At 46.2% G+C, this 16,702-nt stretch overlaps 1 protein-coding gene across 1 annotated transcript in view; it reads right to left on the minus strand.

Moving 5' to 3' along the window:
* The window catches only part of LOC149354207 (piwi-like protein 1), a 77,854-nt gene extending 61,379 nt beyond the window's left edge, over positions 1-16,475 (minus strand). The window contains exons 1-5 of the mRNA XM_089583164.1: positions 16,318-16,475; positions 13,890-14,045; positions 10,935-11,118; positions 2,121-2,259; positions 933-1,001 (exon numbers count right to left, since the gene is read on the minus strand). Of these exons, the coding sequence (XP_089439290.1) occupies positions 933-1,001; positions 2,121-2,259; positions 10,935-11,118; positions 13,890-14,045; positions 16,318-16,320 (551 nt within the window). The 5' untranslated portion in view covers positions 16,321-16,475. The remainder of the gene's footprint in view (positions 1-932; positions 1,002-2,120; positions 2,260-10,934; positions 11,119-13,889; positions 14,046-16,317) is intronic.
* Between the last annotated feature and the right edge of the window lie 227 nt (positions 16,476-16,702).

A 16,702-nucleotide genomic window follows, 5' to 3' on the forward strand; every position in this document is an offset into this window, starting at 1 on the left:
GACACGCTTTGCCTCACTACAAGGGTGACTGGTGGTGATGCAGCAAGCATTCATGCGAGAACAGCTGGCAGCAAGGCGGTCGGCACCAGTTTCCACCTCTTGCACCCATCGGTAGTGCCCCATAACTAGCGACACAGTCAGCTGTAGCTTCCCAGCTGCCACTGTCTGCTCACATCAACTGTCACAGAGTAGAGGCGTTGAAAACGGCGACAGCTTACATCCTGGTGTCCATTTTTTACACAACACTGCTGTGATGCAAGGAAGCCACTCTAGCTGGTGAATGGCTTGCCCCTGCTGCGTGCTGTACGGGGAAGCCAACCTAACTGGAGTTGGCCACTGTTTTTTTGCAGCCACTGTAATTGCTGTGCGCGGCTTCTAAACGATGGTAGAACAACGAAAATGGTTTGGTTTGATTTATGGGGTTTAACGTCCAAGTCGCTTCCCAGTTGTCGTTCTTTCACTGGCTAAATTTCACTTCTCCAGAGTAAGTTTTTGGTGCAGTTTTATATAATGAATTTCAGCTATATCAAACTATTTCACACATTTTTTTACCAGTTCACTATGACAAGGTTTCACAGTACATGCGGCCCATACTAAGCATGCTGCATAAGTCTGGAGTGGGTGTGGCATATGGAAGTATGTAGAGAAATTTGAGCTCAACTCAAATTAGTAATTCATAAGTACTGATAGCCACTGCATTCATACAAAAAGTTGCCATTTAACAACCCCTTTAGTACCATGCAAGGGGACAGGAAGATCAACAGAGTGCAAAAAAGCTATCTAAATGACAGAAGCACATGGAAAAAGCATCTGCTGATGATGACATGGAGACAAACATGAACGGGACAAATGTAATCCACTCAAATCTGCACTACTAGGTCCCTAAAAACTGCATTTTCATGAAGAACAGATGATGCACATAATGTACTCACGGCTTGCCAGCTACGCCTCTAAACTCCTTGGTGCTCAGCTTTGACATTGCAGCTGTGGGGGGTTCAAGCCTGCAGCAAACATAATGAACATGTCACTATTCTGGAACCAGCCTGGTATGAAAAAAATGCCTTCAAGAATGTATTACCCTAAAAACTCATGTATAACAAGAGGTTATTTTTTTTTTTTCACGTCAAATTTACGCCTCGTATCATAAATGGACCCAAACAATTTTCAGCCTGAATTCGCAACTCAGGTCTAGTTATTATTCAACACTACCATCAACAGGCTTCTAACAAGAGGTGCAATCTAATGGTGGCATCGACTGACTGTTTCGATAGTTTTGACTTCGACACCATTTCGCCATGCTGAACTTGCAATGCCCATGCTATCGAAAGCAGGGCGGCCACACCTCGCGCGATGTCAGGACCGTGAAAGTAGTACTAGGCTGCTTTTAAAAGGCAATTAATTGTAGCTGCTGAAAGCATCGGCACGGCGCCAAGTGTTGCCACATAAGAGGGATGAGGCAAAGAGAGCGCGCAGTTACTGCTGCCGGACGGCTGAAATGGTCCTTTCCAATCCCGCTCTGCAGTCGGATACTTAGGCCAGCATTCCTGAGCAGCTCATTGGTCGCACTGTCAAAAAATATGGAAAATCGAACGCGCTCTACGGCACAGAAGAAGAGCTTCCATAGAAAAATATCTCTGACAAGGGGCTCTCGAAAAACTGTGCACGCAATGGCGATGATCACTAAAGCCGTTACTCCGAGCGCACATGTTGGGCGCACACGGATCGCGTATGCCGAAGCCTTTGAAGTTCACAAGAGATACCAAGCAGCCATTTTGCAGTACTGATGATCACTGGATGTTGCTGATGTTTCATTTTCATAAGAGATTCTAACACGTGTCATTTTTAAACGATTTTTTTTTACGGAAAAAAAGATGCGCGTCAGAACAGAGTAAATACTGTATGCATGGTTCATCATTAACTGCCTTATTTAGTACAAACTGACATTGGTCTGAGCAGATTTTACAATAACTTTTCTACTTCAATGGAATTTTTTCAGATCCTATGTATTTCGTCATAGCACTGTTCGACTCTGGTGAATTACAAATGTAACTCTCCAGACCCGCCACACACAATATCAAAGCTCTGCGATTCAGTGCCAAGGCAGTGGCCTGCCCTCTCACCTTGAACGGGCTGCACCACTGGCTGGCGGCTCTGGCGGCGAGGGTTCTCGCATCCGCACGATCACACTCTGCTCAGCTGGCAGGGGCACTATGTTGCGCCCATACACCACCTTCGGTTGGCGTCGCCTGCTGGATGGTCCTGCATACAAGAAGGTGCTGCTCATGCCCCAGATCTCAACAAACACATACTGAAGCGCTGGTTTGAAAGCCACGCATGAACGCACAGAGAAGGGCCTTAACTCTTTCGTTACCACGGGAAAAGGACCGTTTTTTTACGTGTCTCAAACATTTTTTTCTAGAAACATGTGATAGACACAAGTATATAAAATGCATAACAATGATTGAAATAGAATGCACTTTCTAATGAAATTTATTTGGACACAAATTCTGGTTTGAAATGGTGTGAAGAAAATCAATAAACACAACAAAAAAATAGAAAAAAACAAAATTTTTGTGTTTATATGACAATAACTGTCACAACACTTTTACTAAAAAATTCTAAAATACACAAAATTCAAATCTTTTCTAAAACATAACTTGCAATAGTTTTCGAGCTGGAATTTTTTCCTTTATGCCTCTTGAAAAGGCCCATTTGAGAGTGTCCTTGATATGATTTTTACAGTCCAACAAAAAAAAAATTGGAAGTGTAATGTTATGTGCCAAACGAAAGCTCGGTAAGCGTGGTTTAAAAAAAATACAGATCGGAACTTATTTAATTTACGAAAAAATTGGAAAAAATAAAAACACAACTAAGTATAGCTGCGATATAGCGATGTATAGTATGCGATAAGTATAGCTGCGATATAGCTGCGGAATCAAAATCCGACGTTACAACATCGTTGTCCGAATCACCGCTGCTAGGAGAATCTTGAAAATCAGCTGCAGACGCTGAAGAATCACGTGCAGCGGGACTCTTCCGAGCGCGCGAAGTGCCCGGGTTCAACGCGACGCCATCCTCACCGCGTGTTATGTCGCAATAAACCTCTGCTCCAAGCGCACTTCAAAAATGCACGACTCACGTGGAAATAACGAACTAGGTCGAAAATGGAACTGTCTGAACAACAAACCAGATGCGCCCGCACAAGCGGATGGGAAAAAGAAAGCGAAACTAACAGGGCAACATTCCAGGAACGCTTTGCGCAGTTACAGCGTCTGAACCAAAATCCTACAATGCAACATCGTCACCAGAGAGACTGCTACTCGTAACATAGATAATAATCACAGTCGATGCAGTAGCATTGCGTGCAGCAAGGCTTTCGGAGCGCGCGCCCGACGCCATGCCCGGAGCGTCCTCGCCGTACCCTCCGCTTCAAGGCCATTTCAAAAATTCGCGCGTCAATGAAAAATTGCAGCCTATGCAGAAACCGAAACTGTAGTCTCTGAAGGACAAATTAGATGGCACCATATCACCGTAACGGTTATATAATGAGGAGCGTCGGTTCACACAAACGAACCGGAAGCAAGAAACTGAACGCATAGGCCAGCGTTCCGGGATCTAGTTGCGCAGTTTCAGCTTCAAAACAATACCTGACGATACAGCATCGTCATCAGGGTACGTGCTAATCGATGCATCAAAAATATGTGATGCAAACGCAGGAGAATTGTGTGCAATGGGGTTTCTTCGAGCGCACGCCATTCCCGATGATGACGGCTTGTTCGGAGCACCCGACACCTCACCCCCAACTACAAGAGTGTCTCAAAAATTGCTGTTTTTTGGCGAAAATATAAACTAAGCAGGAAATTTAAGTTTAATGTGTGAACAACAAACCGAATGACTCAGCAAGACCGCAGCGGCCGCGGTCGCAGTGCCGTAGCGCTTCGAATTTTTCGATCATCGGCGATCGAAGCACAGTGGCGTGGTAACGAAATAGTTAATTTGATGCAGAGTTTGCGCAATTTGGTAGCAACTTCTGAGTTTGGTTGAGACAATAAGAAAAAAAATCGAGTAATCCTGATTCAATTTCTGGTTTATGAGGGTTTAACGTCTCAAAGCAACTCAGGAGGGACACCGTAGGGAAGAGCTCCGGAAATTTTGGCCACCTGGAGTTTTTTTAATGTGCACTGACATCGTTGAAAAAGATTATACGTGCTCTTTATGCGACATCCTACATTTTGTGCTGAATAAGCCTAGGCCCTGTCAATCGTTCACAGTGAAAATGCACTAGGAGTCTGGATTATGCAACAAAATTATGCACACCCTGTCTCATACAACAAACAGCAGGAACCACCCAGAATGGAGGAGGCATGGTAGAGAGCACTCTATCGGCTGGCATCACATCACACTAAGTTATTCCGAAGTGGAATTAAGGCAAAGTCATGTGCATGTGCAATTAAGGCAAAGTCATCGCTCCACGACGCGATCCACTGTGCTCAGGCTCAAGTAGTGCTCTCTATGCTGCCTGTTGCCGGCAGTACCGATATTCCTGCGTGCTCTTCTGTGATTGTGCCTCTCTCCTGCGATTCTGTTCGTGATCAAGTGTCATCTTTACGCAGTCTCATACTTTTCTGCACCGCCATTGTCTGCCGCTGCCATATACCCTGCTCACCCCATCCGCCGGCCTCACCGCATTGTGGATCGCCAACCCGTTTTCAAGCCCATTCGCACTGTGCCACGACGAATGTGTTGGCATCGTGCTGCTCTTCGATTCTATACTCAACCACACCGCCACTGCAGAATCACCGCCTGTCAATATGGACGCCCACAGCTCCCCTACTCCTGCACCCGCCCCGTTGTCAACCGACCTATTCCTACACTCTATTGACACCGCTCTTCCTCACTCTGCGAACCCAGCTTCTTGAGGAATTTCACTCCTCCTTCGATTGCCACCTACCCGTTTTGGGGCGCACGTCGACTGCTGAGCACCACATTGACACCGGTGCCCATGACCCTCTGCGCCAGCGCCCATATCGTGTTTCTGCCACAGAACTACAAGTTATTGAAGAACAGGTGGACACCATGCTTAAAAACGGAGTTATTCAGCTTTCAAACAGCACATGGGTCTCCCCAGTTGTCCTTGTCAAGAAGAAGGATGGCTCGGTTCAATTCTGCGTCAATTATCACTGCATTAATAAGATCGCACGCAAAGACGTTCACCTTCAGCCCCGTACTGGTGACACTCTGGACTGTCTACAAGGCGCTGAGCTCTTTTCTTTGCTTGATTTGCGCTCCGGTTATTGGCAGATCCCAATGGTGGCTGCAGATTGTGCCAAAACCACTTTGTGACCCCTGACGGCGTCTACAAGTTTCGTGTCGTGTCTTTCGGCCTACGTAACACTCCTGCTACTTTCAAGCGAATGATCGATATAGTTTTGTGCGGCCTTAAAGGGGCTGCGAAACACTGCCTGGGGGAATACCGGCTATACTTCAGGTGGGTTCTTTATGTCACACAGATGCTGACTTAAAAAGAATTACAGGAATCGATGCACAGGAACGGGAGTTATTCAGTGAAGAAATTTCAAAATACAAGCAAACAAAACGCTGCCCTCAACTCGATTTTGGCGGGGCTTCCCACTCCTATTTCGCTCTCCCAATGACGGCACGTGGCGCAACCAATCAAAACAGCCAGCCAGAGCACGTCGCGGAAGTTTGTACTCCATGGTTGCCTGCTCTCTGTGAGACTGGCAGCGTTGTTTCCATGCCAGAGCGCCCCTGGTGGTGTATTTTTATTTTACTTGCCTTGCAGGGCTTTTATCTAAGACAAACAAATTGTCTTTGTTGATATAATATAAAACGCAGACAGGTGACAAAATGTTTCTCTATTTATTCACACAATTTGCAGTATATTTACTGTTTGTCCGGTCATCAAGCTCGCGCCAGGTGATGTCATATCCGCTGCTAAAAACCCGCCACTGTGTGGCGACACCATCAGAGCGATGAAGTTGTTTTTGGGGGGACATTAAAATATTAAAAAACGGAATATACGCGGTGTTACCGACGCTAATAGCACCATTATAACTCACTGTATGCAATCAACAGGCAAAACAGTTAACTAAGATTGTGTTTCTGGGCCCCTTTAAGTGGAAGACGTGCCTGTGCTACCTGGACGACATTGTCATCGTTTCGCCTGACTTTGAGATGCATCTATATGGTCTGAAGCCAAAATTCGCACCGTGACTGCGTTTCCCAAACCATCCACCGCTAAAAACCTCCGTAGCTTCCTAGGGCTCTGCTCTTATGTTAGGCGTTTCATTCGCAACTTTGCATCAATTGCTGCCCCTTTGACTCAGCTGCTCGGCAGCAATATTGATTTTTCGGCTTGATCACCCACATGTGACACTACCTCCTACGTCGTCTCCTCACTACACTACCCATTTTGCGCCACTTCGACCCAACGGTCCCGAATTAAGTCCACACAGGTGGCAGCGGTATTGTTCTCGGTGCAGTGTTCACCCAGCGCAAATGTGGATGCGATGAATATGTCATTGCATATGCCAGCTGCACACTTACCAAAGAGTGCAACGACTCTTGTGGCAGAAAAGGATGGTTTGTGGTTTGGTTTGAGGGGTTTAACAGCCCAAAGTGACTCAGGCTATGAGGGCGCTGTAGCGAAGGGCTCCAGAAATTTCGACCACCTGGGGTTCTTTAACGTACACTGACATCGCACAGTACACGAGCCTCTAGAATTTCGCTTCCATCGGAATTTGACTGCCACGGCCGGAATTGAACCCGCATCTTTCGGGTCAGCTGCCGAGCACCATAACCACTGAGCCACCGCGGCAGCTCGACTGAAAAAGAGTGCCTCCTCACCATTGTGTGGGCCATAGGCAAGTTTTGCCCTTATATGTATAAGGCTGTTTTTTCAAGGTCGTTACGGATCCCCACACCCTTAGCTGGCTTTCTGCACTGAAAGATCCTTACAGCCGCCTGGCATGATGGGCTCTGTGTCTCCAAGAATCCGCATCACCTACCGGTCGGGTCGTAAGCATCAGGATGCCGACACCTTGTCTCGCTCCCCGCCGAAATTGCCAGCCTCTGCAAAATCGAGGCGCCTGCGCAGTTTCCCACCATCGGTGACCTGCCTTCTGAACAGTGTAAGGAACCCTGGATTTGGAGTCTTCTCGACTTTCTCTCCGACCCACCAGCGGTTACACCATCCCGCGCCCTGCGCTGTCAAGCTTCACATTTTGAGATCAGGGATAACCTGCTTTATCGCCGTAATTATCATTCTGATTGGTGAAAATGGCTCCTCCTCATTCCTAACCACCTACGGTCCAACATCTGCTCATGCTTTCCCGCTGACTTGCAATGCGGTCACACGGGCCTTTTCAAGACTTACACGCACCTCCACCTCCAATACTACTGGCGTGGCATGTACAGTCATCAGCACACTTGTCTAGAGCATTGGAGCGGTGCGTTCGCGAGCAGTAAACTGAAATCTTGACTAAGTTGCTCTCTAACTGGTACAGTGCAGTTGCCAAGGCAAATTGTACAGCTATGTAGCTTCGCTTCAGCGCAAGCATTGTCTTTAGAACTAAACACCTGCTTAAAAGTTTTACTTCCTTTGTACAAGGCGGTGTTCGAGCGCTCTAGACAGCCGTGCCGATGACTACAACTTCTTTTTGAAAAAGAAGTACGTACGTTTGCGCCTTAACTGCCAACACCGCAAGACACCCACTAACCGTACTGCTGGTGAGTTGCAGCCGCTGTCTTGTTTGCCTCGCCCTTTCGACTGCATTGGCATAGATTTATATAGGCTCTTCCCATGTACTGCTTCTGGCGAACGATGGGTCATTGTTGCCGTCGATCACCTCACGAGGTATGCTGAAACCACCACGCTCTCTGCTGCCACAGCCCAAGATGTGGCATCCTTTCCTCTCCGTCAGTTCCTCCTCAAACAATGTGCCCCTCATGAACTTCTCAGCGACAGAGGCCGCGTCTTTGTATCTGACGTCAGCAAAGCTCTGCTCCGCGAGTGTAACGTCAGCCATCGAATTTGCACTACTTACCACTCTCAAAAAGGCCTCACAGAGGCTTTCGTCATCGTCAATGATGGCAATCTCCCAGAATGTAGTGGCTGCCAGAATGTCCATTCAACTGCTTCGCAGATCAGCAATTAAGTTTTCGCCATCGTCTGCTGTTGCGTTGTATTCAGTTGTAGCTGCACTGTCAGCAGCAGGCTATTCAGTGACACAAAGCCACATACACCAGAAGAAATTCGCAATCGTTGACTCAATGGCCTTTCACAAATCGGCAAGCATACAAACTGCCGAAAAAAGTGACAGAATACACTTCTCATTCCAAATGCACAAAACTATGTGGCGAAGCAGATGGGCTACTTTACAAGATTCTGAATCGCACTCTGGTCCATTGGCTACAGCTAACTTACAGTGTACGAGGGCAAGAATTCTAATCGGATGGCCTGAAGATTGTCTACAGTGCCGTGTGCTGCCCAATCATCAATAAAAATCACTGGTATTGTAGAGACCACTACATTCTGTCCAAGCAGCGCAGGTAATCCTCAAAGACTGGCTGTTATCCACGCCTTGGTGCTGCTCATATACCATATACACTCGTGTAAGGGCAGCACTTTTTTCTGCGGTTTTGGCTGGGAGCAGCCATTACACAGGGCCGGCATTTTCCCACAAAATTTTTCTTACTACAGCGGAGCCCAGATTAAACGTCCCTTTTTTATGCTGCGGAACGCATTTTTATAACAAATTAGAGCAGTCTCAGCAAATCCTTCAAATACATAATAAATTGAAAGCATGAACGATGGGATACGTGCTCGACGAACAGCACAAATTAACCACACAAAGTAAAACAAATCACTAGATCAGTTTACTGGCAGGCGTCACATGATTCTAAGTGAAGATCATGATCCTCTGAGGAACTCGCTCGAGTGACCAATGGTTTGGAGCAGCACGCCACGCGTGCGACCAGCGACCGTCAGTGTGAGGTGGCATTTACCTGGCCTGCTTTTTGGCGTGAAGGACTTGCGGAAATCAATTACACGTCCATTTTAATGTGAGGACACTGTAGGTTGACAGTGAATTGGTAACAAGATTAGACCAACTGTAACACTTTCAGTGCGGCTTCGAGGTGAAGCACAGGCCTAATGGCACCGGGTGACTGGCAGGCTCCTACGGCGCCACAGCCTAGTGGGCGGCGCATCGCCAGAAACGCGCCGCTAGCGTGGGAGCACCTCGTTTTAGTTTTTTTGCACAACATACCGTATTTTCCGGTGTATAAGACGCGGTTTTTTTTCAAAAATCTTGCTGGTGCGTCCTATACAAGGGTGCGTCTTATATGCGAATTTTCCGTTTTTTTTTGCGAGTTCAGAAATTACTCAGGTTCATGTTCAAGCTTTTTTCACCGAAAAAATATTACTACCAATAACGCGGTTGTAACATGGTTAATACTTCAATACGGAGACCGCCGTGCGCAACTTTTTTAGGTGAACTTTATCATGAAACGGCGGGGTTGACCACTTCCGGGATCTTAAACACGCGGCTGTTTCGGAGGCCCCAAGCAAAGGTAATGTGAAGTGCCAAAAGATGGCGACAGTCGCGCTTCTCGCCATTGTCAAGACAAGCCAAGAGAAGCCGATATTTTTTTTTTAGTCACCCTTTGCAAGTACGAAGTGCGAAGAGAATGCTTCAGACGTGTTGCCTTTTCGATAGCGCATCCGAAGATGAAGACATTGAAGGTTTTATGTAAAAATAAATTGTTATGGACATAAAGAGAGTTCTTTCGCTTTTTTTCTTTTGTGCTAAGACGTGGGCTGGTATGGCGTGAGTGTTGCCTTTTTCGATCACTCAGCGTTGCTTAAGAACTTCTCACACGCACGGTGCATTTTGCGATGGTCGCATAAGCATGTTTAATTAAGCCTCACTAGCCTAACTGGGTAAATTGGGGTGCGTCTTATACACGGGTGCGTCTTATATACCAAATTTTTCAATGACAGCCTGCATATATGGCGGGTGCGTCTTATACAAGGGTGCGTCTTCTACACCGGAAAATACGGTAATGTTTTGTCCTTTTAGGTGCGAACCCCGAGTGCGCAAGAAGAGTTAGCAGCGCAGCTACGCCACATGTGCAAAGTTCCAGGCAGAGTCTGGTGTGCAGGATGATGTGTGCATGGCCGTGCCACAGGCAGTCATCATCCATCGACTCCCAGCATAACATATCCCATGGGCAAAATTATGCACACATGAAGCAGTTCTTTTGGCTGACTTTTTATTTATACCAAAAAACTGGCTGCCAAGTTGGGGGTGCGACCCTTATACGAGTATATACGGTACCATGCTGGCAGGTTTCTGGTGCCCTTAAAGCGTTTGGGGCTTGGAGACTTTCCAATCACGAAGAGTGGCAGTCGGTGCTGACTGCGTTTGCGCCAACCATAATGGTAATTCCTTTCTTGCTGTGCTGCTCTTTGGAACACAGGTCACCTGAGAAACCCAGTGAACGAACCAGCAGCACCTTAGAGGGCCACTCGTCTTAAAACCATTTTCCTTACTTTAAAGCCAAAATTAATAAAACTCTGGATGCTTATGCAGTTTTTCATGCAGACTTCAAAACTGCTGTTGTATTTTTGTGTGTGTGGTGTATATATTGATGGAAAGTAGTGGCGGAACAACTTGAAGGTACCAATTTTTGCCCGAAATATTGAACTTCCTACGTACATGTTGTCCAAATTATTAGTAGCTGCCATGTACAGTATCCTAAGGGGTAGCAGACAGTACCTAACGGATGTCCAAAATATGTAGCGAGTCATAACTTTCAGAGTCCGAAATATCTCTCTGCTGCTGTAGTGCGATTCTACTGTTAGGTCAAGGAAATAAAAATGCCGCTAAAGTAATGCCAACATATGATACCTGGCTTGGCCAACTGCTCTGCGGGGGATTCTGGTGGGCTTGCGGATGATAAAGCCTCTCCCATTAGTTGCAAGATGCCACGTCCCATGGCGGGTACAGCAGGAGAGCTGCTACTTGATGAAGGATCCGAAAAAGGAGACAGCAAAGGGCTGCCTGTATAGGTTCCAGAATCAGGGCTTGATGACTGCAAGTTCGAAAACAAACATGCACATCAATACAGTCAAAAGAGCAACCGCAAAGGAAAATGCCATGCGCAATTTCAAGCATAGCAAAAGTTGGCATTTCCATTCCTGGAGTGGCAATTTAAAAACCCTATAACTCGGAGTTCTAAGATAGGCAGGATGATAATTTTAGCCTTATTTCATTCCTTGATGTTATGAAAAGTAATGGCATTCATTTCCTTGCAGCAAAATTTCTTAAAAGCTCCCCCTAAAGTTACATGACTTCCTTTACATGAAATTAATTTACATAATTAGAATCAGCACAAAAAAATACACATTCAGTAATTGTGACTTCATTCATAAAATTCTTTTCAAAGAGCAGGGTCCCCCTTTAAACTCCACTGGCATGAGGTATTGATATTTTTAAAATGGGAATTACTTTTATTTACCACCACTTCCTAAACTTTTCATACATAAGCGCTGATAACAAATCAGTTCCTTCACGCACACCACTGTGTCGATCGTCGCTTCACCGGAGTTATACATGTGTACAACTTGTGAAAACATTTCCACAACCAGAGAGACAACCGAAAATCAAGGTTCACCCATCGGCACTTACAGAACTCACCCTTCGCACGAGCCCAAAGCAGGAGCAGCTGGAAGCTAGACACGCTACAGAATGAAGCAACCTCTGCCCGTGCACTGCACAGCGTCGGGGTGTGGAAACAGAACTGCTCACTCCTCAAACACAAGCACAGCAGAGTCTCGGAGATACCAATCTCAGAAGGGGGCACAAAAATTTCGGTACAACAGTATTACAGTAAAAACAAAATTTTTATGCAGAATCACAAAACTGCATCCACACAGATCTATTCACGGCCATGTGGCCACAGCTCGCTACCCGCGATGCATATTGCACAAGTGGCACTCATGACGGTGATGTACTGGCCACGCAGTACCACTCACTGCTCATGGTGCACACAGACCAATTGGCAATCGGTACACGTGTATCACGCTCCATCACTGGTCGTGAAATTAGCGAACTCTGCATCTGCCGTCACGGTCAGCCATGTTGTATACGATAAGTAAGCACTGAAGGTATATCCCAAGTTAATGGGCTGAAAAATATCTTGAAGTAACGTATACACTCGCAAAATGAACAGACTTGCATAATGAACCCACCCCCCCAAATTAGTATCAACTTTCCTGGAAAAAAAGTGGGTTCATTACGCGAGTATATACGATATAAGGTTGGTTTATGAAATTCATCAAGGCGCTGCTAACTGATGGAAGGGAAAAGATAATTCTAATGTCCGCTTGTGAACATAGGGGCCAGTCTGACCACTACCGGCCTGGGAAACTGGATCTTCTCGTGTTGCTGGAGCTCTCTGCCATCCCTGCTCCTGCCACGCACCTGCTGTCAGCGCCTGAATCGTACAAGCAACCGAGAGGCAGCGATGGGGGTGCAGTGCTCGCCCTGAGCAGTCTTTTCTTTGTCCTGTTGTTTTTGCACTGCTTGTGGACATGAACTGTTGCACTAACTGCACTGGAGCACTACGCATTGTGTCAACTGCGTTCGCTCGTTACGATCATAAGTGTTGTTCCTCTCATGGCAGTTTACCATCATGAAACTCTCGTATAATTCAAACACATTTCAAGTAGTGCAGTACTAGTTCACGGATAGTCAGCGCGAAGAGTTCGTTATATCATGGTCAACACAGCACCTTCGTTACATGAAGTTCGCAAATACACACACTTCAATGGGGGCAGTGTTGGGGAATTGAGAGACTTCACATAGAGGAATTAGCTACACGAAGGTTCATTACATCCAGATTTAACTGAACTGTCACTCAGGTTCTGGGTTTGCAGAAAATTTCACTCATCACTCGGAAGTGGCTCACGAGACTAGCCAACAGCAAAACGCGTTATGGGTCCATATGTGACTTCGAATTTATTTTGAAAGGTAAGTTCGCCTTTCTAGTGCAGTTTTAGTGAAGAAGCTACCAACGCTCGTTTCGTGATCACCCATGTATACAATATGGTCCAGTGAAAACCTGCTAGGAGCTGTGGAACAGACAAGGGTGTTGTACAGTATATCTCTCACTAGTTACAAGTATGGTTTTATGGTTTGTGGGGGTCTAACGTCCCAAAGCGACTCAGGCTATGACAGACGCCACAGTGAAGGGCTCCAGAAATTTTGACCACCTGGGGTTCTTAAAGTACACTGACATTGCACAGTACATGGGCGTCTAGAATTTCGCCTCTATCGAAATTCAACCGCCATGGCCGGGATCGAATCCGCGTGTTTTGGGTCAGCAGCTGAGCGCCACAACCACTGAGCCACCGCGGCGGCAAGTTACAAGTATCAGCACCTCAAAAATGAAGTTAGGTGCCACTGTGCAGTGTTCCTCGGGTCTACACATTTTATTATAGAAGAGCAATGTATTAAAGAAGGAGGATTTTTATCAACCTTTTATTGTGCTGCATGCTGTTTGAAGTCTTTAAAACTGGGTACTATTGCAGGTCTACTTTTCTGAAAACGTGAGGGGACTGAACACTCTGCAAACGCAGTCTCAGCACTTCAAGGCAGTTACCATTTTGAGCCCCCCTCCCCTCTAGTTCCTCAAAGAGAAAATGAACCCAAGGCGTTATGTTACCTGCTAAAAATGAACACTGAATAAATCACTTACAGGTTTTTGAGACTATTTTCTGCATTTATGAATTTAACGACATGCAAAACCACGATCAAAACTTCCGGAATATACTGAAATGTTAAAGTTCGAAAGCTCCTTACACTGCCATATGAACGCCCAGATGAAGGCCCAGGGTCATCTCCACGAGATGCATCCTCTGTCCCAGGCCGCCTGGTTTGCTGCTGCAAAGCAGCCCGAAGTAACGCTCCACGGCCGCCACGGCCGCAACCTGCATAGTGCTCATCATCCTTGGAGGCCTGCATGTGAAATGGAGTGGTGGAAAAGTGGTTACACCAGTGCAGAGGGTTGATATCTTAGCACCCAGATACCGTTGGTAAGCTTGTATAAAAATGTCACTGTCTCAGCAGGAACCAACTCCGAGATCAGCATCATAGCAAGCATTTCCAATGCACAGCACAGTGGTATTAAACAGGTGACTCTCATGATTACAAAGTTGACTGTCAAGGTACGAAATCCACTGAGACTGCAAAGGACTTCCAATGAAAAAAACATCTGCCAATGTTGCAAAGCATGACTTTTGTCAAGAGCACAGACATCCTCAGAAACAGAAGTAAAAAGTTCAAAGCACTTGTCTGAACTCTAGAATGTTTGGGAGAACTTCTGAAAACGGTTCTTCTATACGAGACATTTGCCTTGTTATGCGAGGTTAGATAACGAGCTAATCAGAGAATATCGTACAGAAGATGTATCCTCTCCTTGGTGTGAAACTTGTCATCCTACTGAAGAACCTTAACCATGCACCAGTAGCAGGCCTCTGATACGCAGGAAACCTGATGAACATGACAGACAAGGACATAAGGATGTAGCTCACAGCATTCTACAAAGTTCTCAGACAAGCTGCTTAAGAACAGATGAAGCAACACGGTAAGAACTAGGGGGGCAGGGAGGGGGGTTACCTGGTTATTGAGACCGAGCGTTCCTTGCACAAAGAGCACACACTATTCCTTCCAGCTCACAAATGACCTCCATATAGACAACCAAATTTTTGATCCCTGTGAAAACAGGAGTTGCCAGAGGAACCAGCGCACTACGAACAGGCATAGACTTGTAGTGCGGGATGAATTAAACTTGAATAAGCTACAGCCAGAGGTCTAAACTTGCTGCCTTATATTGTCAGTGCTGCTGTCGTTGCTCTACTGTTTTGGAAACTACATGCGTGCGACTAGCCCGTATTTTGCTGAGTGTAGATTAACTTCTAAAGTGGTAATGAGAAACGATCATTCAACAACAAGAGCAACAAGCCTACTACTAAAAGCAACTGGTCACAGCTCATGTACCAGTCAAGTAAAATTGATGCTCTTTGTTTCTATCACCGCTTTGATAAAGTGATTTTTTTTTTTTTTGCCGTTTATATCCGCTTTTAGCGTTTGCACCCAACACCTAGCCGAAAAATGCCAATTTCCCAAAAAATAAATAAACGCCGAAAAACATCTGACGAATTTGCTCAAAAATAAACACTGGAAAGTACGCGGCCCAGTTCTACGCCAGCGTTGCTTCCAGGAGTCGTTCGAAGTTATTCTTTGTCACCACGGTGGCAAAGAATAGCACTACAAAGATTACCCTCTCTCCCGTGTGAGCGAAATAAAAGTTTCAATCACATCATGCCAAAAAAATCGGTCATCAGACAATTTCTGGGCACGATTTAAATGCCAAGGAACAGGTGAGACGCCAACTCCTGCAATGGCCAAGTAGCCGCAACAAAACAGTAATCGAGAGATCAAAGCCTCTACAGAATTGTGACACTGCCTTGAAAATTAAGTAGGCCCAATTTACATCCAATATACTTTTTCTCTCTCGACAAAGCCGGGAGTCCAGCTGCGCAGTGCCACATTCGAAACCACGACAACTAAGCCTAACTCGCTTGTCAAATCTCGTACCGTGCGTACAGCGGTCAGAACAGAACAGAACAGATGACTCAATAGGTCGTCCGTTCCTCCTAGTAGCCGTCTCCGCTTCAAACACTTATTTCGGCGTAGCAAAGAGACCAAATGCATACTCTCCATGCGTCGGTCGCCAGATGCGAAGCAAAACAGCACTTGCACACACTGCGCGGCGTCCCTGAAATCTTGCACCGGGCGCCTTCGCAAGCAAATACAAATTTTCACGCTGCAAAAGTGTGGACTGAAAACTACGTGCGTACGTCGAGAATCCCCACTGTTCAGCGACGTAAAGACAGATGCATGTTTTCCTCGACGACAACTGCGCAGCGCCAAACGCAAGCTTGCTAGCGTTCATTGCGTGCATGGGGTGCGCACGCCAAGAACGCTGAACTTAAAACGCGACTCGAAAAACTAAGCTCAAAACAGGCTGCAGAAGGCGAAGCCTGAATAGAAGGAACAATCAAATCGTACGTTCGAAACAACTATAAACGGAAATCGAAAAGAGTAACGTAAGCATTCGAAACATCTGAACAAGCCAACACTCGCACGAGCACGTTGTATGCGCAAACAGCCACCATCGCCAAAAACGACAAGTTCCGTGAACCCCTCGTACAAAAACAGCTCTCACCATTTTAGGCCACGACGAGGATTACAACGAACCCAACTGTTTATATGTTGTCACTTCGTCAATTCGCCGGCTTCGCTCCGAGACTACACCAACTTTCAACTTCGCAGAAGACCGCGTTCGTTCGAAATAACCTCGAGACCATGCGCAACGCACGCCGCATATGCGCACTTCCGCAGCAGAAAGGATAACGGGAAGGGCGGGAAGGGCGAGGGACGAATTGGCTGCCTTGTGGCTGCAAAGTGACCACTGAATGGCTGAATGGCTTCGACTGCTTCTTTGAACTACCATATTTGAACTAACCTTAATGATTAACAATAGAAATAGCTAACATGCTTTAATTTCTCAATAAGCGTCTTTTTTCAAGGCGCCTAGAGTTTCAAAAACC

The sequence above is a fragment of the Amblyomma mixtum genome, chromosome 3 (assembly GCF_055824585.1).
Source record: "Amblyomma mixtum isolate Tamu chromosome 3, ASM5582458v1, whole genome shotgun sequence".
Lineage (NCBI taxonomy): Eukaryota > Metazoa > Arthropoda > Arachnida > Ixodida > Ixodidae > Amblyomma > Amblyomma mixtum.